At 48.0% G+C, this 24,028-nt stretch overlaps 1 protein-coding gene across 1 annotated transcript in view; it reads left to right on the top strand.

Annotated features, from left to right (window-relative positions):
- The window catches only part of XPNPEP3 (X-prolyl aminopeptidase 3), a 41,119-nt gene extending 25,721 nt beyond the window's left edge, over positions 1 to 15,398 (top strand). The window contains exons 5-10 of the mRNA XM_044679877.1: positions 792 to 854; positions 2,266 to 2,379; positions 4,319 to 4,404; positions 5,112 to 5,292; positions 8,155 to 8,275; positions 14,885 to 15,398. Coding sequence (XP_044535812.1) covers positions 792 to 854; positions 2,266 to 2,379; positions 4,319 to 4,404; positions 5,112 to 5,292; positions 8,155 to 8,275; positions 14,885 to 15,051 — 732 coding nt within the window. The 3' untranslated portion in view covers positions 15,052 to 15,398. The remainder of the gene's footprint in view (positions 1 to 791; positions 855 to 2,265; positions 2,380 to 4,318; positions 4,405 to 5,111; positions 5,293 to 8,154; positions 8,276 to 14,884) is intronic.
- The last annotated feature ends 8,630 nt before the right edge of the window (positions 15,399 to 24,028 follow it).

The following is a 24,028-nucleotide window of genomic DNA, read 5'->3' as shown; positions in this document are numbered from 1 at the left end:
TTCATCCTCCAGCAAGATGAAGGACGTTCTGCTTCAAGGAGGCAAGAGACTCAAGTGAACCCACCAACTGCTCCACAGACTCAACTCTCTAGCAACTCTCTCTTCCCCTGTCTTGGTGGCCGAAATGGGGCACTGTCTCTACATCTGACCCTTTACAAGAAATGACTGAAAGAGACAAGATGGCGTCCCCAGGCCACTCCCAGACTGTCCCTTTTTGGATATAGACCGCTGTGGGAATATCTGTGGGGAAAGTCTTAGGAGTTCATGACCACCAAGAGAAATGAGGTGCCCATTCTGGAGGGCAGGGAGTGCTTCCCCTTGGTGGCCGCATCAGCCAGTATGTTGCCTAGTACACAGCTGCTGCTTGGGAAATAGTTGTTCATTTGCCTCATGGATGAACGGGATTCCATTAGCTCATTTGATCCCCACAATACACAGCTAAAAAAGTTGTTTTTTTGTTTTTTAATGAAGCAGGTGATGCTTCTCTTGCTTTGCAAATAAGAAAACTGAGGTTTTGAAACTCACTTTAGATCATTCAGTGGTAAAAGTAATCCCTGAGCCAGGTTTTCTGACCCATCACTCAGTACAAATGCGCTCACTCGGCCCCTCTGCAAAGGAATGTTCTGCCTTCCTGACTGCCTCCGCAGGCTTCAGTCTTTGGAGTCACTGCAGACATTCTTGGTGCCCTGATCTTCCAGGCCCTGGGAAAAAGGAGGGACTACTTCTTGGTTTTCCATAGTGTCAGAGTGGATAAAAGAAAACTCATTATTTCTTCCTCTTTCCCTTGACAGGCTTTCATAGAGACCATGTTTGCTAGCAAAGCCCCCATGGATGAAGCATTTCTTTATGCAAAGGTGAGGTGTGGTTAATGAAGGGGAAAGCTTTCTTAAGGAGTTTGCTAGTAACCTTGAGCTGGTGGCCAGTGCACAGTGAACTTCATGGAATTTTAGAGGCGAGGGGAGTCCTTGGAATGAGGAATGTCGAAAAAGGGAAAGACCTTGGAACCCAGAAAATCAGATCTGGGAGGGGCCTGAGAACAGGGGATATCAGAGCCAGAGAAGCCTGAGAAAAGGGGATGTCAAGGGTAAGAGAGACCTGAGAACAGGGGGTATCAGGGCCGGGGGGCAATTTAGAACAGGGAAGGTGAGAGTGGGAAAGGATCTTAGAGCAGGGAAGCTTCTCTTTTTTTAGATAAGGAAATAACACATCGGAAGTAAGGCTGTACATATCCTAAGAACCAAAAAATACAGTGGAGCAAACCATTAGTACCAAGTTGTGTATTGAAAAGAGGGAAATGTATTGTTTTTACAAATGGCAAATGAGGGCCTGTAGGTCGTCCCTGTGGTGTAGCCTAGACAAGCAGCAGCCCTTTGTTCCCCCAGCCCTGGCCTCCCAGGAACTATGTTAATGAGAGGGCATGTCCTTGATGACTTAATTGCCCAGCATCAATTTTTACTCTTCAGAAAAGAGTAGGCTGGTGGCCTGGTGGTCATTTGAAAGGCTGAAAAGGTCATAAGATGTGCGTGTGCGTCAGCAGGCCACATCATTCTGTTATTTAAAGAATAAACTGGTGGAGAGCTGGGATACCTGAATAGGAGTCAAGCCTCTCCCCTGAGGCAGCCAATTGTCCCTTCAGCTCAGCCCTCGTTCCATCCTGCATAGAGTTGGGTCCACTTGTGGCCTTGCCAGGATGGGGACATAGAAAAGAAGGTGCGTAGGAGGCAGGGGAAGGAGCCAGGCTGATTAGAAGAGAGCTGCTTAAAGGCCCATTCTGAGTCAGCTTGGAGAATAGAACTCCAGGAGGGAATGCTAACAGTCTTTTAAGGAAGGATGGAAAAGTTAGGAAGCCAGTGCCTGGTGGATGGTGACTGGACCTTCTTGCCATTTGCTGAGGCCCTGACAAAAATGGCCTACAAGGGTGAGAGATGCTTCAGTGCCTGCAGAAGTAGTCCCTCCAGTGGGGCTTCCTTTATCAATGCAGATCACAACTGCTCTTCCTTTTAGTTATGGAACAGTGACTGCGGCCAAAATGTTCATTACACCACTTCAGCCCCTCCAGGCCTAGAGCCCACACCCGATAGATGCTGTGTCTAACCTATATGACCTGAGCACCCAGAGTCCTGTGACCCCTACCATGGGGAGGTCCCAGAGTTCTCCTGTAGGCTATTCTGGTGGTGAATGGTGGGGGAAAGGGAAAGGGAGATGGACTAGGGCCAGAACAACCACAGCCTCTTCCTTCACTCTCCCTGTCTGCGGTTTTTCCAGTTTGAATTTGAGTGCCGAGCTCGGGGTGCAGACATCTTGGCCTACCCTCCCGTGGTCGCTGGTGGCAACCGGTCTAACACTTTGCACTACGTAAAGAACAACCAAATTATTAAGGTAAGCGGGAGATCCCTTGGTGGACTCTGTCTCAGCAAGGAGCACATATGGCCCACTAGCCCGAGAGGAGGCAGATCGAGCCCTTTGCCCCGCAGTCCTCCAGGCATGGGAAAATTTCAGTCCTGCAGAGCACTTTGCTCCCAGACCCTGGGAATGAGGGAGGATCTGGGGTTTGAGGGCTGCTCCCATCTGGCAGGTGAACAAACAGGTACAGGTGAGTAAAGGGACTCCCCCAACGGCTCCTAGCTAGTGGACCCCTGAGCTGCAGACTCCAGACTCGCCGCCAGTCAGCTAGACCTGGGCCCCACAGCACAGAACAACATGGCGGCTTGCCAGAGAGGTTGACCCGACCCCTGCATCTGTCAGTCCACCCATTTTTGTCACCATGGACGGTGACTGTTGCCTTGCTGGGGTGCTCATCACTCACTCCTGGTAGAGGTAGTGGGCTTGCCACTTAAGCAGCTGCCAAGGACCCATGGTCACCTCACCCCACTTCAGCTCCTCCTTTTCTCCACCTGTAGGAGAGCTAAGATACCAGGATACGCATTGATCACTATTCTCAGGAAGCTTGGTTTTTGCTCTTGAAACATATTACCCCACCCCAGTGCTTTATAGCAAATGGGAGTGCTGGTCAGTATTCCCACCTGCGCTCCAGGGGCCACTGTGGGTCAACGGGAGGGGGCGGCACGTGAAAGGAGGAGGCCTCTTAATGATGGGGACGATGGCTACTCCACCCCAGGGTAGAAAGGCTGGGAGAAGACCACTGGTTAGGCAGGATTGGTCACAGGCAGGAACAGGCTCTTGGCCAGGGAGCTGTCCCTGACCACGTCCTCCAATCCCATCCAAAAAAGAGTCTCCACTGTGGCAAACGACCAACCAGCCTTTGCTTAAGTACATCTCCAGAGGCCTCCCTGATGGGAACCTGCCCACCTCTCTAGGCAGCCCATTCTACTGTGGGGTGACTGGGCTGGTCAGGATGCTTTGGGCCTTCCCTGCTTTGCCCCTTGTTTCCCCTCTTTGTGGTCAGTCAGAACAAATCTAATCCCTCCTGAATATAGCCATCATGTCCCCCATTGAGTCCCTGATTGTCTGGGCTAAAACTGTCCAGTTCCTTCACCTGACCCTTGTTTGACTGGGATCCATTTCCTATCTGGGCTGCCCTCTTCTGGAGCTTCCTTATCCACCCTCCTATGGCCCCCAGCACTGGCTGTTGGGCAGAGGACAGAAGGGCCTTCCCCTCCTAGAAACTCTGCAGCCTCTCCTGCCCTCCACAGTGGAATTCATTTTCTTTGGCTGCCACATGGGGCTGCTGGCCAGCTTCTGAAGCTGGCATTTACTGAAACCCCCTTGATCTTGCCCTGACTCTTCATGAAGGCTGGCCACACATCGAGCTCAGGAACAGCTCTCCCATCAGCACAGAGTACTGTAGAAGTGGCCAGGAGGTGAAGGGCCTACAGCATGGAGAGGAGGAGGAGTAAAGAGAGGGCAGGACCTGTGGCAGGCAAGAAGCCTTCCCAACAGAGGCGTGGGTTCTGGACTTTCTCCCATTGCTCAAAACCGAATCATGGATATCAAGGAAACTTGAGGGTTTTCTCAAGTGCTAATGCTCTCAAATGGCTGGACCAGTGAAGTGACCTCATCACTGAGAGTCAGTGAAAGAGGAAAAAAAACATCCTGAAGTCTAGAACAGCAGGGTTGGCCCAGTGGGAGCCTAAGTTTTCTATCGCTCTCTCCCCACCTGCTGGGAACCCCAGGACTTAGGTAAACAGGAGTGTCCAGAGCTGGGCAGAATAAAGGAGCAGAAAACTTCACTCAGTTCTTCATCAGGCTCTGGAAAGGTTCTCCTTCTTTTGTTCAGACCCCGTGAAAGAAAAAAGCACCAACCAGTGTCACGGCCCTGCCTGGAATCCCCCATCTGATTTTCCTTCCTCCCTCACAGGATGGTGAGATGGTGCTGCTGGATGGAGGCTGTGAATTTTCTGGCTATGTGAGTGACATTACCCGAACGTGGCCTGTCAACGGAAGGTAGGGCATCCCACCCCTCCCCTTGACCATCTTGTCCTAGCGAGGGAGAGCTGGGGCACTGGCTGGGTCGTCTGAGGTGCTCCCACAAAGAAGGGCTACCTGAGGTATAGGGTCAGTCAGCTAGCAGGGATGGAGCGAGTTGATCATTGATTAGGCTGACCAGAATGGCCCTTCCTGGCCTTGGATTCCAAATCCTTGGATTAGGAGGCTAAGCATACGTAGGTTTGGGGGCAAGGTAGTGCCCAGGTGGAGCCAAGGGGATCTGGTAGGGCCAGAGTGAAAGTCACAGGAACCAGTGCTAAACCTAGCAGGCTCAAGGGCAGTGAGCACAGAGCCCCTTCCATGTGCCAGGACCTGTGCCAGCTGTGGGAGGTTGAGAAACAGTAAAGTGATTCCTCCTTTCCAGGAGCTCACATTCTCTTAGAGCCCAGATTTGGGTCAAGAAAGGACTTTCAAGACCTTAGTTTGACTTCCTCATTTTGCAGCCAAGACAGCCGAGGCCCAGAGGAGTGCAAGATTCACCTGCAAGCACACAGATAGTAGTGAGGGGTTTCTGACCCACTGTCTAGTAGACGTCATCACTAAAGTTCCATCCAGCCTCACCACTCTTGGAGCTTTCTAAAGCCAATGATTTTTACCGACCCAGATTTTTACCCGTCCCTTTTGGTGATAGTAAAGGGACTCTTTCTTTTTCCTCTTTTCCACAGGTTCTCTGCAGCCCAGGCAGAACTCTATGAAGCTGTGTTGGACATCCAGAAGGCATGTCTGGCACTCTGCTGCCCTGGAACAAGCCTGGAGAACATCTACAGTCTCATGCTGAGTCTGATAGGACAAAAGCTCCAGGAGCTCAGGGTGCTGACGAGACTTAGAGCCGACAACATCTTTAAGGTGCATTCTCCCCTCAGTTCTCTGCCCTGGCTGGCCAATCAGCCCTCACTCTGTGCCCACCCCATGCTGGACCCAGTGACACAAGGACAGAGAATGAAACAGCCCCACTCGAGCTCAGAGTGCTCTGTGGGAGGGTCAGCAGAGACCTGGAAAAATGTAGAAAGGGAATAAGCGAGGGGACATTGTTCCTGGGAACCATGGTCCTTCAGCATTGCCTCGTAAAGGATGAGGGAGAGGGAAGAATTGAGTGAGCCCAGTCCAGGGGCCAGGACAAAGGCCCAGAGATGGGAGGTCAATCGCAGAACTGTGGTCTGATCACAGATTGTCTCTAATCTGGCTCCTTTTGGTTGGGTTTGATCTTGAAAGGATCAGGTTGGTCTTCTTGTCTCACATAGAGGGGGGCAGCCCAAACTGCTATGCACCCTTCATCCCTTACCAGGGTGGTGGTATGTGAGCACCTAGCAAAGGGCTAAGAAAGGTCACGAACTGGGTGCTCGAATTCCTTTGCATTGAAATCGATTGGGGTTGGGGGGTACTTTATTTCTTAGACTAGTTAATGTTCTGCCCAAAATGGGGGATGGGGGTGGGGAGGGGCGCATATATTTGTTAAGCACCTACTATGTGCTACCCACTGTACTAAAGACTCACAGGATTAATGTTGTCCTTTTCTTGGAAAATTTTGCCAAGATCTCAGACAAATGAAATTTATTGTTGACTAAGAGGCTCCTCTTTGGAGAAAGTAGCAGGTTACGTCTAGCGCTCTCCCTGTGCCCTGAAAATGTCCAGTTTCCCTGAGCCGTTTCCATCTCTGAAGACAAAAGGCCCAAATTCCTCCTAGTTCAGACAGCTTAGTAAAAAAATAACCAGTTCTTCAGTGGCAATGTAAGAGTCTCTGGCTAAGCTGCTAGCAAGTGCTTAAACATGGAGGCCAAAAGGAATGATTTTCACAACAGCTTCCCTCCCCAGACTGAAGCCTGGGCAGGTGTGAAGTCATTTTCATTTCCTGGTAGCAAGAAAGACTCTGCAAACCACAGTCTTTGTCACAACCTGGGAATTGCCTGTAGACTTCCAACAAAGGGACAGATCCAGGAGATGGGACAGAAGACTAAGTGGCCCAGGGAAAGGGAAGGATGTCAGTCTGACCCAGTTTCAAATGAACTAGGGCCACTTCTCAGGAAGTGCTGAGGTGGGGGGAAAGTCTGGGACAAGACACAAAACCAGTCTTCTGTCCTTAACACTGAAGAGGACACAGCTGCTCCTGTTAGGGGCTGGCTCTGGAGTTTTAAAGTGACCACAGGGTAGACCACCTGGGAAGAGAGATGACTCTGGAGGGAGCAGGGTATGAAGGGTAAACTGTCTGGAGGAGAGCACCATCTGGTCCTCTGCCTAAACTTGGCTACCTGCTACTCCATCCCGTGTGGGATTTGGATTTGTTTTTTTTTTTACTTGTTTTTTGTTTGTTTGTTTTTTCTATCAGGCTAGAGTAACTGGTCTTGTGGGTTTTGTTTTTAATTTTTAGTTTGAGTTCCAAATTCTCTCTCCTCCCCCACATTGAGACAGCCAGCAAAATGATACCCATTATACATGATAAATCACACAAAACTTATTTCCACTTTAGCCATATTAGGGAAAACAAGGCAAGGAAAATCATTGCTTCAGTGTGTACTCAGTTCATCAGTTCTCTCTCTCGAGATGGATAGCACTTTTCATCATGGATCATTTGGAATTGTACTGATCAGAGGAGCCAAGTCTTTCACAATTGATCACTATATGATGTTCTCCTGGTTCTGCTCACTTCATTCTGTATCAGTTCAGGCAAATCTCAGGTTTTTCTTAAAGCATCCTATCCTGCTCGTCATTTCTTATAGCCCAGTAGTACTCCATTATAACCCTATACCATGACTTGTTCAACCACTCCCCAATTGATGGGCCACCCCTCTGTTTTGATTTTCTCGCCACCACAAAAAGAGAGAGAGAGAGAGAAGTCCTTTGCCCATTTCTTTGATCTCTTTAGGATATAGACCTAGTAGTGATGTTTCTGGATCAAAAGGATATGTGAATTTTGATAGGCTTTTGGGTCTATCTGCTCTCCAGAATGTTGCATCAGTTCATTACTCCCCCAACAGTGTGTTGGTGTCCCTATTTTTCTGGATCCTCCCCAGCATTTGTCATTTTCCTTTTCTGGCATATTTCCCAACCTGGTAGGTGTTGAGGTGTGGTATCAAATTTTCATTTGCATTTCCCTAATCAATAATGACTTGGAGAATTTTTTTGTATTGTTAGCTATCGATCGCCTTGATTTCTTCTTCTGAGAACTGCTTGTTTATGTTTTCTGACCACTTATCAATCAGGGAGTGGTTCTTTCCCTTAATTCCTAAGGAAAGCCTTTTTTTAATTATTTTTTTTTAATACTGCATTCTCTCCATTGAATGAATGAAAGATACTTTGCTGCCTCTCAGAGCTGAGTATTGAGGGCTGTGGGGGGAGATAGAATTAAGCTTAGTGGCAGTGCTAAAGATTGGCAGGCTCCGAGACTGATAGAAAGCTGCCTGGGGCAGCCCAGGATTTCCCTTCCTTTTCCAGCAGAGGGAGCATGCATTGAATTATTAAATCTAGTGAGCTGGTGAGCTGTGGAAGTACAGTGAAGGCATAGGGGAGCCATTTGATCACCCTGCAAGCTCAGCGTTTTCCTTGATGCCCCTTGTCCCCAGAAAGTCAGCTCTCTTAACAGAATGCATCTTGGTGATTCTAGGACTTAAGACCAGGGCTTTCCAGTGAGCACAGATCCCATCCACGTAGCTATTTCCAGTCTCACTGGTGGTGTCACTTCTGAAATAATAACCCAGGCCTTTGCTTTTCTAGGCTGCTCGGAAATACTGCCCCCATCATGTGGGTCATTACCTTGGCATGGATGTCCATGACACCCCAGACATGTCACGTTCACTCCCTCTCCAGCCAGGAATGGTGGTCACAATCGAGCCAGGTAAGAGGCCTTTGGGTCAGGCCACCCTCAATCCCCTCACCTGCCACTCCCGGGGAATGTGGCCTATCGTGTCAGCACCCTCTTATTTTAAAGTGGGCGATGACGGTTTTGAACTTGAACAGAAGCTTCCAGAGTTTATTCACTCTTCCCGAGAGTTAGCCATCCATTTGCATTAGGCCAGTTCTGGGCCGAGGGAATAGAAAACCAGCCCTTCCGATATACTCTTGAAATGGAACTCTGGAATTCATGGATCTGCTTATTTATTGAAGCCACAGCAAGAAGGCTGGTGAGGGACCCCCTTGACAAATGCAGGCTGGCAAATTTTTAGGACCTTGAACCGGGTCCTAAAGGGCTGATGGCCTGTGAACCTTGCCTGGGATCAGGTGGATGGGTCTGGCCTAGGAACCTGCCCCTCTTACATTGAGGACTGGCCGGCACTCTGGCCTCTCTGCCTCTCAAGACCCCCTCATCCCATACAGCCACAAGTCACTCTGATGTAAAGAGAACACCTAGACACGGGACGGGTGGAGTCCAAGGGCACTTGGGTTCACACCTTCCTCTCCAGTCTCTACTTCTGGAGCTTCAAGCAGATCACTTTACTTCCCGGGCCTCAGTTTCCTCATCTCTAAAATCCAGGGGTTGGAAGAGACCTCTGCCATTTCTACTTATGACAGTATCTGTAGCCTGATCCTCTTCACCAGCCACCCACCTTCTCAGCTGGTCTCAGAGAGGGAAAGCAATGCAGTGTGGGTCTTGGCTCCAGCAAATCCAGACCTGACCTAAAGGGCAGGACAGGTCTGAGTGTTGGGAGTACTTAGGGTTCCCCTTCTTCTATCCTGAGGAGGGCAAAGGGCACTGGGGCCTTTTTTAAGAATACTGATTCAGGGTGAGCAGCACCCGGTCCCTACTGCCATCTTCCCTTAACAAATTGGTTAAATGAGGCACTGAGGTGGTCGATGGCATTGGGGCCATTTCTAATTGGCCAGAGGGCCTTTCCGTTCAGCTGCCCCTCTTCTCCCTCTGTATGGCCACATCTTCCCACCCCTTGCCTGAAACTCTAGAGGAGGGTCAGCCCCTGAAGACCTTTCCCTGCTTCTTAGCCGGGTTAGACCTCCCATGAGCAGAAAAAACAGAGCAACAGGGGTGTTCGAGACAAAAATCCAAAACAAACCTAAGGAAGGGTGCTGGAGACATTCAATGGCAGTAGCGAGGAAGCCCCAAGATCAGAAACTGGAAGTCATCATTCCATGTTGTCTAGGGCTCTTTTTTTTTAAACCCTCACCTTCCATCTTAGAATCACTACTGTGTATTGGCTCCAAGGCAGAAGAGTGGTAAGGGTAGGCAATGGGGGTCAAGTGACTTGCCCAGAGTCACCCAGCTAGGAAGTGTCTGAGGCCAGATTTGAACCCCAGACCTGGTTCTCAATCCATTGAGTTACCTAGTTGCCCCCTGGACCTCATTCTTGATACCTCCAAAGAGCAAGGATGTTTGCAGAGATGGCTCAGAGGGGGAATAACTGGTGCTCATCCCTTGGTCTTGTTTGTTCTTGGGGTTGCCTAATACCCAGCACTCAGGACTCCCCATTGGGACCCATGGAGCCAGGGACAAAGTCTGCAGCAATCTATCTGACCAGGAGTTAACCCCACGCAGTCATATTCCTTGTCTGTGTACTGGGCCTCTTGTTCTCCCACCTAGAGCTACCACCCCCTGGTGAGTTAACACCTTGACCCCCCCCACAAGGAATGATTAAAGTCTGTTTCACAGCCCCAGACATCCAGAAGAGGGCTGGCTCAGCTGTCATGCACAGGGCTCTAGTTTCCACACATTTTTCTGAATTCTAGTGGAGGGAGGCAGGGAGCCCATGGCACCTTAGGGGGATTTCATGGGGCAACATCCTGGGGGTGGACCTGGGGGGATTTAGCCTGATGGCCCCAGTTCTCTCCTGGCCCACTCTACTAGGATCTTCATCCTTCTGGCTGTCCATCTGCTGCTGCTGCTGCTTCTTATCTCACCAGATTTCAGGAGTGGATTCTTTCATTCTCACCAGGCTGTTTACCAAGGAAGCCCCCACTTGCCCTTGCTTGGCCCACTCTGTAGCAGCACTTTGGCCAAACTGGGATGAGGATGAAATCATCTCTGGCCTGGAAGCCCTTTGGCCACCTGCCACCCTGCAGGCTGACCTGCACTGTCAGGCCACCACCATTCAGTACTGCATCTTGGAAGCGACTGAGCACTTTCCAACTCGTCTCCCTAAGTGGTCATGTGGTCTTTGGCTGCTCCACAGCCTCAGATCCAGAGCTCGCTCTCTGATGATGGATTGAGGCAGAGGGGAGCCATCCTGACCAAAATGGCCCTAGACTGATCTTTGGATGCTCTGGGACAGTGGGAGGCATTTCGGAAAGCTCCAGGGAGCCCTTCTATTGGGATGGGGAGATTCCCATATTGCCCCTTCAATGCAGTGTAGTAGAGGTTATACGACTGTCCTCATCTCCCTTATGTTTGGGGTCAAGGACTGACCAAGTGGGCTAGATCAGAGTATCTCCTTAAAGGCTTCCTGCTACCTGGTGACCTTAGTCCTATTATAAAATCAGATGGTCCCTTTCCAAACAGTCCATCAATTGATAAACATTTCTTAAGAGCCTTATACAGGGGCAGCTAGATGGCTCAGTGGATTGAGAACCAAGTCTAGAGATGGAAAGATTTGGGTTCAAAACTAGCCTCAGACTTGACCCAGGACAAGTCACTTGACCCCCATTGCCCACCCTTACCACTCTTCCACCTATGAAACAATACACCGAAGTACAAGGGTTTAAAAAATTAAAAAAAAAAAAAGAAAACAAAATATATTGCTTGGCCCTCTCAACAATTCTAAGTGGTAAATGCTATTTTTATAGTTGAGGAAACCAAGGCAGGTAAAGGTTAAGTGACTTGCCCAGAGAAGTGTCTGAGGCCAGGTTTAAACTCAGTCTAACTGGCTCTAGGCCTAGCGCTCTATCCACTGTGCCAACCAGCTGAAGAAAGGGGCCTGTCCTGGCCACGACAGACCAGACTGCATTACTCTTGTATTATTTTATTAACATAATATGATTTTTTTTGGTTGACTTCTTCACTCTTCAACAGCGGTGATCCATAAATTCTTCCTTTATTGTGGGACAGGATAAAGTGACTTGCCCAAGGTGACACAGCAAGGATTTGAAGTTGGATTTGAATTTGGGTCTTCCTGACTCTGGGTCCAGTACTCTATCCACTGCATCACCTAAGCAGCCTTTTATTGTGATGGACTTGGAGGATTATTTAATACTTCTCTTTCCCTGATATTAACCTGAACCGCTCATTAAAATTTTCCATTTGATGGAAATTTCAGAAAATGCTATTAGGGAACCCTCACCTGAGAGGTCATGCTTTTGGGCAGCCCAGCCTCTTCTCAGGTTCAGAGCCGTTCAGGCGATGGCTTGTTGGACCTGTCCTCAGATTCTCAGATGCTACACTTCCTCAGGGCACCCTGCTACACTCACTGCTCTCCCTCTCCCTCTCCTCTCTCTTCTCTCTTCTCCTCTCTCTGTCTCTCTCTCCCCCTCTCTTCTTCTTCTTCTCTCCCTCCCTCCCTCTCTGTCTCTCTCCCTCCTTTCTCAGAGAAAGGTGTGACTCTCTAATGTGCCACCTGATCTAGCTGCTGCTGTGATGTTGGGAAGGAATCCAGGCCTCGATGGTGGCTGCAGAATGCTGCCTCCAGCTCCCAGACCATTGACATTCACCTCCAGCTGCCTGTCTTAGTTTCCAAATGTGTCAGTTATGAACTCAGAGTTTGGAGCTGGAAAGGCTTTTGAGCCCAGTGGAACTGGCCTTATGCTGGCTGCCCTTTTAGCCTTGGACCACTTTGGTCCAATCCCATTTGTGGCATTGCCAAAGCTGAGCTCCTGCCACAGTGCCTGGCCTTTGCTGTGCCCCATGGGTGTTGTGGATACAAGGGGCTTCCAGACGGATGCCCTGATCGTCCCACTGAATCCCTTGAGGCCACAGAAGGGCAAATTTCCAAAGTGTGTCCCACAGCAGGTTTTCCTCGGCTTGCCTCCTCTGTGGCGTAGTGGAGCACAGAGCTTTGGCTTGTTGGATTCCAGATCTATGCTAGAGTCTCTGCCCCTCTGTCTCATTTCTCACAAAGTCTAACCCATTGAAATATTCTTTGGGAGAGGAAGTTCTTTATGCCTGGTGTTATCTGGGGGCCAGGAGTTCACACTGTGATTGACAGGTGGATCAGTTGGATGTCGGAATGTTCCCAGAGAGGCGTGCGGACAGGAGAGGGCAGTTGGCCAGGGGGGTGGGGGGGGAGTATAAAACCACCCTGGTAGCCCTGGCAGAGGGGCTTGGTTCTTGTCCCTGAGACTTGAGATCAGTGGATCTTGGTCTTTGTGGGATTGAGACTTGCAAACTCAACCCTGCAAGCTCCTCCTGTTTGTTCCTGTACCATCAACAACCTGTACCCAGACCTCCATCTCTGATTCTCCTGCCCCTAGATAGTAGGAAATCCATCATCTTAGTCATCTAGTTTCCCAGGGCCCGGGAGGGATCCGGGAAGTGGGCAGGAGAAGAAGAAGAGGGTGGACAAAGGGTGGATATCTCAAACTGGTTAGGCATATCATCTAGTGAAGAAGAAGCTGAAAGATCTTACAGCAGTTTGCGTGCTCTGGTGTGGCCCTGGCCAGGCTGTACCAGAGAGAAGCTAATCATCTTGATTCATTCACTTGCCTGCAGTTTAGAGATTCATCATTAGCATTTTAACTGGGGTCTCCCAATACCTCTGTCCCACACCATTATCCTTCTTTGCCAAATATATTCACAGTTTTAAAGTACCTTCCTGAAGTGGTTATTCAAAGCTTCTTTGGGAAGGGAGAGTCGAAATCAGATTCCAACGTTACCAGCTAAAGAGCCCATTAAATAATATCAATTAACCCCAGGTGGGTCCTGAAGGGATGTCATCCATTGACCTGAAGGATCCTGCCTGGGCATCCCATCCTCTCTCTATACTTCATCTACATCTACATCTAGTAGGGAGAGGAGTATCGAGGGGTCTTTTATTATAACACTGGTGAGGCAGCCTTGTACCCAGATCCTTTTCTCGGCAACATCATCACAAGGGTCCCTGGTCAGCTGGTGGACTGGTTAGTTGAGAAGAGAGATGCAAGATTGTGGTAGGATTGTGGACTGTCTTTCCCTGGGCACCTTCTGGTTCCCCGCCAGCAGGAACATGGCAGGCCACAGCTTTCACATCGTCCTCCCGGACAGGAGGAACCCGCCCAATCTGGGACCAGAGCAGTGTTTGTTCTCCAGGGAAGGTGGCTGCACGCCTGGCAGGAGGGAGGATTTTTCATTCTCAGGCTTTTCTGTTTTTTCTCCCTTCTCCTCTCTCCTCCCCAATGGAAAAAGAAGAGAAAAGCAAAGCCTTGGGACAAGCAGTAGCACAGCCTGTTTCAGAAGGTGGAAGGGTTTTCAAGAAAAGGAGGGAAGGGGGCAACTGGGTAGCTCAGTGAATAGAGTGCCAGGCCTAGAGACGGGAGGTCCTAGGTTCAAATCCGGCCTCAGACACTTCCCAGCTGGGTGACCCTGGGCAAGTCACTTGACCCCCATTGCCTACCCTTACCACTCTTCTGCCTTGGAGCCAATACACAAATACACAGTATTGACTCCAAGACGGAAGGTGAGGGTTTAAAAAAATAAAGAAAAGAAAAGAAAAGAAAAAGAAAAGGAGGGAGACAGTCCAGCCAAACAGTTTCCATGTCTGTCAGCCATGGCCAAAGATAGGTTTCAGTGGAGTCCGTCACCTCTGGCTGGAGGCGGGTAGCAGCTTTAGTCGGGAGACCTCATGGAGCTGGTTGCGTGCATGAGCCCTTCCGAATTGTTCCTTTTACAGACTGACATTAGAATATGAACTCGCCGCCTAGTCTTTTTGCTTCACTTTGCATCGCTTCGTGCCAGTCTTCTTACCGAGCCCATCGCTTTCTCCCAGCACAGCAGTCTGTCTCCCATCATTTGTCCCGCCGTGCCCCATTGGATGGGGCTTCCCTTGGTTTCTGTTCATTGATACGATGGTCTTCTCTAGTTTCCTTGGTGCAGGCTAGCAGCAGTATGGCTGGGCCCGAGGGGATTCATGTTTTAGTGACTTTGGGGACCTACTTGTAAATTGCTTTCCAGAATAGCCGGCCCATTTACCTCGCAGCTTCCCCAGCAGTGCATTAATATGCCAATCTGATAGGCCCTGGGAGGTACTTTTCTCTTTTTTTAGTGACTCGGAGCTTTTTTCCCCCATGGCCATAAGTAGCTTGGATTTCTGCTAGCCAGTCACTTTGAAAAGCTGTCCCGGGGACAGCTAAGTAGCTCAGTGGATAGAGAGCCAAGCCTGAAGTTAGAAGCACCTGGGTTCAAATTTGGCTTCAGACACTTCTTAGCTGGGTGACCCTGGGCAAGTCACTTAACCCCTATTGCCGAGCCCTTGTGGCTCTTCTGCCTTGGAACCAGTTCACAGTATTGATTCTAAGATAGAAAGTGAGGATTTTTTATGAAAAGGAAAGCCAAGTTGCCCTGTCTTTTCTTCTCCTATTCTTCTGTTCCTAGGCATCTATGTTCCCGAGGATGACTGTGATGCCTGTGAGAGGTTCCGAGGCCTCGGCGTGCGCATTGAGGATGACGTGCTGGTGACCCAGGACTCGCCACTCATCCTGTCTGCAGATTGCCCTAAAGAGCTGCGCCATATTGAGCAGATCTGCAACCGGGGCTCCTGACCCACAACCCTGAGCCCCATATCCATGCACACCCACCTCCAGGGTCCTCCATGTATACGGCCTCGTATATGCTTGTCTCGGGGTGGACACGCGTGTACACATCCGCATATATACAGGTGACAGACTTCCTTGCTCAGGAGTTGGGGACAAGGTCTCAGCCGGACATTGTCTCTATTCTTGGGAAGCCCGAGGAGGGAACTCTCTGGCTCTTAGTGACCACAGCTCTTGACAAAGGAGGACCTGTATACACACGTTCAGTGTCGTGGGCAAGTGCAAGTTTTTGATATAAAGGGTAGGGAGGTGCACCTCTCTCCTTGGCTTTAATTAATAAATCGTTTTAAAAAGCAGAAAAAAGATGGCCAGCTCCAGCCCTCCCCATCAAGCCCTTTGAGTCCTGGCTTACAGGCAGGCAGTCCAGGGTTAAGACTTCCATGTGTGGTAGTGGTTGGTTTGAGCATTCATCTCCTGAGCCCCTCTGCCCTAGCAGCCACCAAGCCTTGACCTGGAGACCAGCCACAAGGCTCTCAGCTTCTCCTTCCTCTCTGGCGTGCCCCAGGTGTTCAGTGGAGGGCCGGAAGCCCTTGGTTGGCCACTTGAAAGGGGCTGCCATTTCCATGACTTGGGTTGACAGGCTGATGACCGTGAGTCCATTATGCTTCTACCCTCCCTCACTTCCCTTCTTCCTAGAGCTAATCCAGTTCCTTGGTCAAGCAGCCCCTGTGCTCTGGGCATGATCAAGCCAGTGATGTGCCCAGCCCAGCCCACCTCTCCCTTCACCTCCTTCTCCAGGCCCACTGGGTGCTCTTGAGGAAGGGGGACCTGCTGTCTCTCCCCCCTATTTGCTGCCGCTGGCCTGGCCTGGACATCAACTGTCCCTAGTGGTCTGGCTCCGCTGGCCAGCTGGCTGCAGGCGATAGAGGATTGGCCTTGGTGTTTGGGAGGGAGGATCCCTAAAGGGTTAAGAGTCAGTGTCTGAAACCAAAGCCTGAGCTTCCCAAAGTGCCAGTGAAAGGGCTGGGGAGTATTTAGGAAACATGGGAGACGTGAGCTTGAGTGCTGGAAGCCTGCCTGTCTGATCGGGAAAAGCGGAGAGCGGTATGGAGGAAGCCAAGGGCAGGCTGACGGGCGCTCGCTCCAACAGGAGGCAAGGGTGATGTTACTAAGGCAGGGCGTTTCCAGTGAGATCCGGGCTGCCCTTCCCCTCGCCCCTGTAATGGGGCCCCCGTGGCCGGGCAGCTGGAGCAGGTGTCCACCAGGAGGATAGAGCCACCTCCCCGCAGAGGAGCCGAAATGTCTTGTACCACCCTGGGCGCACACACTCGCTCGCTCTCCCTAGCCTGGGCCCAACTCTGGCCCACCAATCATCCCCCACTGGAAACAGAGAAGACGAGACAGGCAAGTGGAAAGTTGGGGCTGCTTTCACTTGGGGTCCTAGAGACAAACATTGGCCTCTGCAAAAGAACACACAGTGACAAGGAGTCTCCTTTCCAGCTATGAAACCAGCCTCTGGCAGAATGCTCCTCTGCATTTGTTACTTCCCTCCTCCTCCCCTCAAAAAGCTTTCAAGTCTTCAGGCGCCTCATTCTAGGCCTTTCAGCAGACTCTGGGGTGCTTCCCTAGAAGCCAGCAGCATTCAGGCTCTCCAAGTGCATTTAGGGGCTTGTGGGTGGTCCTGGATATTTGAGCTGGACAGCGAGGCTGCCCGGCCCCTCCAAAGCTCTCCAGCTTTGCTAACCTTCGCCCTCCGGCCAGCGGTGTGAACCCCACAGCTCAGGCAGTGGCAGGAAGGAACCTCCAATGGGTGGGTGTTTGGGTGTTTGGCTGCTATCTTCTTTCCTAACTGAGGACTAAGGAAGCAAATAGACACACTAGCAGTGAAGAGTTGTCTCAAGGTCGCCTGTGGCAACTTTTATTGATGCTTGTTTCTTTTTTTTACCTTTTTTCCTTGTGTCATATTTTTTTAATCATTTATTAATATTCATTTTTAACATGGTTACATGATTCATGCTCCTACTTCCCCCTTCACCCCCCGCACTCCCCCCACCCATGGCCAATGCACATTTCCACTGGTTTTATCATGTGTCCTTGATCAAGACCTATTTCCAAATTGTTGGTAGTTGCATTGGTGTGGTAGTTTCGAGTCCACACCCTCAATCATGTCTGCCTCAGCCCATGCGTTCAAGCAGTTGTTTTTCTTCTATGTTTCCTCTCCTGCAGTCCTTCCTCTGAATGTGGGCAGCGTCTTTACCATAAATCCCTCAGAATTGTCCTGTGTCATTGCATTGCTGCTGGTACAGAAGTCCATTACATTCAATTTTACCACAGTGTATCAGTCTCTGTGTACAATGTTCTTCTGGCTCTGCTCCTTTCGCTCTGCATCACTTCCTGGAGGTCTTTCCAGTTCACATGGAATTCCTCCAGTTCATTATTCCTTTGAGCACAATAGTATTCCGTCACCCGCATATACCACAGTTTGTTCAGCCATTCCCCAATCAAGGAGCATCCCCTCACTTTCCAGTTTTTTGCCACCACAAAAAGCACAGCTATAAATGTTTTTGTGCAAGTCTGTTTATCTATGATCTCTTTGGGGTACAAACCCAACAATGGTATGGCTGGATCAAAGGGCAGGCATTCTTTTATAGCCCTTTGAGCATGATTCCAAATTGCCAGCCAGAATGGTTGGGTCAGTTCACACCTCCACCAGCAATGCATTAATGTCCCAATTTTGCCACATCCCCTCCAACATTCATTATTCTCCCCTTCTTTCATTTTAGCCAATCTGCTAGGTGTGAGGTGATACCTCAGAGTTGTTTTGATTTGCATTTCTCTAATTATTAGAGATTTAGAACACTTTCTCATGTGCTTATTGATACTTTTGATTTCTTTACCTGAAAATTGCCTATTCATGTCTCTTGCCCATTTATCAATTGGGGAATGGCTTGATTTTTTATACAATTGCTTTAACTCCTTGTATATTTGAGTAATTAGACCCCTGTCAGAGTTTTTCATTATAAAGATTTTTTCCCAATTTGTTGTTTCCCTTCTGATTTTGACTACATTGTTTTTGTTTGTACAAAAGCTTTTTAGTTTAATATAATCAAAACCATTTAATTTACATTTTGTAATTTTCTCAAACTCTTGCTTGGTTTTAAAGTCTTTCCTTTCCCAAAGATCTGATAAGTATACTATTCTGTGTTCACTTAACTTACTTATAGTTTCCCTCTTTATATTCAAGTCGTTCACCCATTCTGAATTTATCTTGGTGTAAGGTGTGAGATGTTGATCTAAACCTAATCTCTCCCATATTGTTTTCCAAATTTCCCAGCAGTTTTTGTCAAATAGTGGATTCATGTCCCAAAAGTTGGACTCTTTGGGTTTATCATACACACTCTTGCTGATGTCATTAACCCCGAGTCTATTCCACTGATCCTCCCTTCTGTCTCTTAGCCAGTACCATATTGTTTTGATGACTGCTGCTTTATAGTACAGTTTAATATCTGGTACTGCTAGGCCCCCTTCCTTCACATTTTTTTTCATTATTTCCCTTGATATTCTTGATCTTTTGTTATTCCAAATGAACTTTGTTATAGTTTTTCCTAATTCAGTAAAGAAGTTTTTTGGTAGTTTGATAGGTATGGCACTAAATTCATTTTTATTATGTTAGCTCGTCCTGCCCATGAGCAATCAATGGCTTTCCAATTGTTGAGATCCAGTTTTATTTGTTTGGAAAGTGTTTTGTAGTTGTTTTCGTATAATTGCTGTGTTTGTTTTGGTAGATAGATTCCCAAGTATTTTATATTGTCTAGGGTGATTTTAAATGGTGTTTCTCTTTCTACCTCTTGCTACTCTGATGTGTTGGAAATATATAGAAATGTTGATGATTTATGTGCATTTATTTTGTATCCTGCAACTTTGCTAAAGTTGTTGATTATTTCTACCAGCTTCTTAGTTGATTCTCTAGGATATTTTAAGTAGACCATCATTTCATCTGCAAAGAGTGATAGCTTAGTCTCCTCATTGCCTATTTTGATACCTTCGATTTCTCTTTCTTCTCTAATTGCTATTGCTAGTGTTTCTAGTACTATGTTGAATAATAGAGGTGATAATGGGCATCCTTGTTTTACTCCTGATCTTATTGGGAAGGCTTCTAATTTATCCCCATTGCATATAATGCTTGTTGATGGTTTTAGGTATATACTGTTTATTATTTTTAGGAAGGGTCCTTCTATTCCTATACTTTTCAATGTTTTCAATAGGAATGGATGCTGTATTTTGTCAAAGGCTTGATGTTTGTTTCTTTTTTTCTTTTTTCTTTTTTTAAATTTTAAACCCTTAACTTCTGTGTATTGACTTATAGGTGGAAGAGTGGTAAGGGTAGGCAAGGGGGGTCAAGTGACTTGCCCAGGGTCACACAGCTGGGAAGTGTCTGAGGCCAGATTTGAACCTAGGACCTCCCGCTCTAGGCCTGGCTCTCAATCCACTGAGCAACCCAGCTGCCCCCTTGATGTTTGTTTCTAATGGGATGGAGCACACATGATTTCTTCCTTCTTGGTTTCTGGGGAGAAGAGGTGTGGGCCCTTTACAGTGTGCCTGATCTCAAAGCACTGCTGTTCTCATTCATGAATCTTCCCCCAGTCCAGAGCAGTGCCTGGGAGGCCAGGTTTCCAGATCTTGGGCTCATTTTCCCTTGTCCCAAGATCTGTCCTAAGAGCTACTTTAGAAGGCCCCTAAGGAGAATTGGGCCCTCCAGTGGGCTCCTTGGCTTCTCCTTGGGGGGCAAGATGAAAGGCTGGCAATAACCAAAAGGAAGTAGATTCCACTTTTGAGGAGAAGAAGTTTGGGGACTTCATTCTTGCCATTTCAGCAGGGTTCAAGTCCAACAAGGGCTGATTGAGAGACAGAGCCTCTGTCTTGATGCCTGCCGGGTGCTGTGTTAAGAGCAAAAATAGCTAGCAGCTCCCTGGCCCTTCCCAAGTTCACAGAACGGCTGGGTGTTCCCTGACTCCCCTCTGCTTCCTGCACCCAGGTGGAAATGAGGGCAGATCCTGGGAAGACAATAGCTTCAGGCTTGGAGGATGCAGGAACCTTCTCTAATAACTGTGTGTACCAAATTTGGACAAAATGCTGGTGCTTTGTAAAGAGCAAGGAGCCCTTCCCAACAAGGGAGAATTCTTGTTCCCAGCATTTATAGAATAAACTGCCATGGCTTGGACGGGTTGGCTGGTCTCCTTGTCATGTTGTAGAAGCCAGAGGTTTCGGCTGGGCACCATCATCTCATTGCCCACCCTGCACAGACCCTACCCTCAGGCCAATGGGGGAAAGGTGGCCAAGGGCAGTGCTTACATTCCCTTTGGCCTTGAGCCATTTACTGGGTGACCCTTGGCTAAGTAGCTTCACACCTCCCCTGGCCCCAGTTTCCTCCTCTGTTACTGAGTTGACATGTCAGAGTCTAGGGGCCTGGCCTGGGGAAGATCATTTTCCCTTGGTGATGGGAATCGGGGTCAGGAAGGTTCCTGTTGGAGGTGGCTTCTAAGTTAGGTGCTGAAGGTGGGAAGGAGGGACTAAGGGGGAGGCCTTTCCAGACCTCAGGAAGGGAGTTAGCAAACACATGGAAGCAGATGAGTGGGGGGGATTCCAAATTTGGCTGGAATATAGAACACATCCCAAGTTTGGAGGTGAAGGCAAGATCTTTAAGCTGATGAATAAAAAAGGGGCACCCTGCCTTAAGTGGAAAGAGAATAGGCCTTTGAGTTGAACAGAGATCCAGGTTCAAATTCTGCCCATTGTATTCCACCACCAGCATATACCACAATTTGTTCAGCCATTCCCCAACTGAAGGGCATCCCCTCCTTTTCCAGTGTTTTGCCACCACAAAGAGCGCAGCTATAAATATTTTTGTACAAGTCTTTTTATCTATGATCTCTTTGGGGTACAAACCCAGCAATGGTATGGCTGGATCAAAGGGCAGGCATTCTTTTAGCACTCTTTGAGCATAGTTCCAAATTGCCAGCCAGAATGGTTGGATCAATTCACAACTCCACCAGCAATGCATTAATGTCCCAATTTGGCCACATCCCCTCCAGCATTCTTTCATTTTAGCCAATCTGCTAGGTGTGAGGTGATACCTCAGCGTTGTTTTGATTTGCATTTCTCTAATTATTAGACATTTAGAACACTTTCTCATGTGCTTATTGATAGTTTTGATTTCTTTATCTGAAAATTGCCTATTCATGTCCCTTGCTCATTTATTGATTTAGCTCCTTGTATATTTGAATAATTAGACCTTTGTCAGAGTTTTTTGTTATAACGATTTTTTCCCAGTTTGCTGTTTCCCTTCTGATTTTAATTGCATTGTTTTTGTTTGTACAAGACCTTTTTAATTTAATGTAACCAAAATTACTTATTTTACATTTTGTAATTTTTTCTAACTCTTCCTTGGCTTTAAATTTTTTCCTTTCCCAGAGTTCTGACAGGTATACTATTCTGTGTTCACCTAATTTTCTTATAGTTTCCTTCTTTATATTCAAGTCATTCACCCATTCTGAATTTATCTTGGTGTAGGGTGTGAGATGTTAATCTAAACCTAATCTCTCCCATATTGTTTTTCTAATTTTCCCAGCAATTTTTTTCAAATAGTGGATTTTTGTCCCAAAAGTTGGGCTCTTTGGGTTTATCATAGACTGTCTTGTTGACGTCACTTACCCCAAGTCTTTTCCACTGATCCTCCCTTCTGTCTCTTTGCCAATGTTTTGATGACCACTGCTTTGTAGTATAGCTTAATATCTGGTACTGCTAGGCCACCTTCATGTATTTTTTTTTCATTATTTCCCTTGATATTCTTGATCTTTTGTTCTTCCAAATGAACTTTGTTATAGTTTTATCTAATTCTGTAAAAAAAAGTTTCTTGGTAGTTTGAATAGGTATGGCACTAAATAAGTAAATTAATGCTGGTGATGGAATACTATTGTGCTCAAAGGAATAATAAACTGGAGGAATTCCATGTGAACTGGAAAGACCTCCAGGAATTGATGCAGAGTGAAAGGAGCAGAGCCAGAAGAACATTGTACACAGAGACTGATATACTGTGGTAAAATAGAATGTAATGGACTTCTGTACCAGCAGCAATGCAATGACACAGGACAGCTCTGAGGGATGTATGGTAAAGACGCTACCCACATTCAGAGGAAGAACTACAGGAGTGGAAAAACAGAAGAAAAACAACTGCTTGAACACATGGGTTGATGCGGACATGATTAGGATGTAGACAATTATCAATAATATGGAAATAGGTCTTGATGGATAACACATGAAGAAACCAGTGGAAATGCGTGTTGGCTACTGGGGGGGGGAGGGAGAGCAAGAACATGAATCATGTAACCATGGAAAAATTTTTTCTAAAAAAATAAAAAAATAAACATTAAAAAAAACCCAACAAATTCTGCCCATTGACTCACTATGTGACCCTTGGCATCTCTTCTCAGCGCGCAAGGCAAAATGCTGTATAGTGGGAGTTACCCGGATGTAGTTACAGGTCAGGCCCAAAAGGAACCAGAGAAACTTCCTGTCTACCCATCCAGGGGCCCTCTCCAACCTCCATTCTTCAATGTAAAGAGAGCAAGACTTAAACCTGGAGACCAGTGGACTGTTCGGTGTTTTCCTGAGGGAAGGCGTGAGTGGAAAGATCCCTCGACTTCAGATGAGGAGCTGGGATCTCCGAGTCTGACTTGTGTGACCTTAAACAATTCACTTCCGCTGGGCCTATCTGTTGCTCTGTGAAATGAGAGCACTGGACCAAAGGACCTCTGAGGCACCTTTCCATCTCAGCATCCCTTGATGATAGCAAATTCCAGGGCTCTCCTGCTTTCACCTCCTCCAGAGGAAATCGTCATGATGGAGTGGATCTGCTCACCTCTACAAAGGCCACATTCAGCAAATGGCCATCCAGCCTCTTGTCTGAAGACTTCCAGAGAGGACGAAGGCTTTCCTTCCCAGAGCAGCCCCCTCTCCTTGGGCCATGCTGTCATCCCAGAGCTTCCCTGGTTCTGAGCCACAATCTAACAACTCGAGTCTGAGGCCAAGCAGAAAAAGCTTCCTCCCTCTTCCCTAATTCAGCCTTCCAGCAGCTCTCCACACTCAACATGGCCAGTCCCTTCAATGGCCACCTGAGCACCCTCTTGTCCCATCCTAAAAGGCAGTCCCACCCTGACCCTACCCTCCTACTGAACACAATAGGCGCCTTCACCTTCTGTAACCTTCGCCTTCAGCCCATGCCAGGCTTTGACTTGGTTTCTCCTAAGACCGAATAAGCTTTTTTGGCTGTACTCTCAGCCCACACTTGGGTAAGAAATAATTACCTTCAAAATTGGGCCCCTACAAGCTTGTTGGCTCAGTACAACATGATCATTAGAAGCTCAGGATCTGGGCAAGGCTGGGCTCACCTGGTGACAGCTTTGTTTTTCTCACATTCTCGCACCAGGGCACTGCCTCAGAGCAAGCAAGGAACAGTAGTTTCTTATAGTAGTAGAAGGCATTCAGTTGGTCTCCACCCTCTTGGTCACAGTCCACTGCAGTCCCATTTTCTAGAAAGCAAATTTCAATCTATGAAGGCCACTCACTGCCAAGTGACCCCAATGAATCTTGTGCCACTGAGGACCCGGGTTCAAACCCCTGTTCCTCACCTCCCTGGGGAATGAGGAGGTTAGTCTAGAGAAGTTCTCTAAGGCTGGGTCTCAGGAGCTCGCATCAGGGTTCAAGCTTACTGGAGTTGAAGAGTATGGTCAAGGTAGAACCTGAAAAACATTTAGGAATGGCTGGGATGGGAAAGGCAAATTGACCAATTGCACACCAGAAATCTGAGAAATGTCATGATTCTAGGTTAGCTCGTTAATCTGGCTTTCAGGGAGCAGGGAGAGAAAGGATAAATGAAGGAAGGAAGGGAGGATTAATTAAACACACTGTGCAAAGCCCTGGGCTAAGT

Source organism: Gracilinanus agilis, chromosome 5, assembly GCF_016433145.1.
Source record: "Gracilinanus agilis isolate LMUSP501 chromosome 5, AgileGrace, whole genome shotgun sequence".
In the NCBI taxonomy this organism is placed as follows: Eukaryota; Metazoa; Chordata; class Mammalia; order Didelphimorphia; family Didelphidae; genus Gracilinanus; species Gracilinanus agilis.
This window is presented reverse-complemented; position numbering and strand designations above follow the sequence as displayed.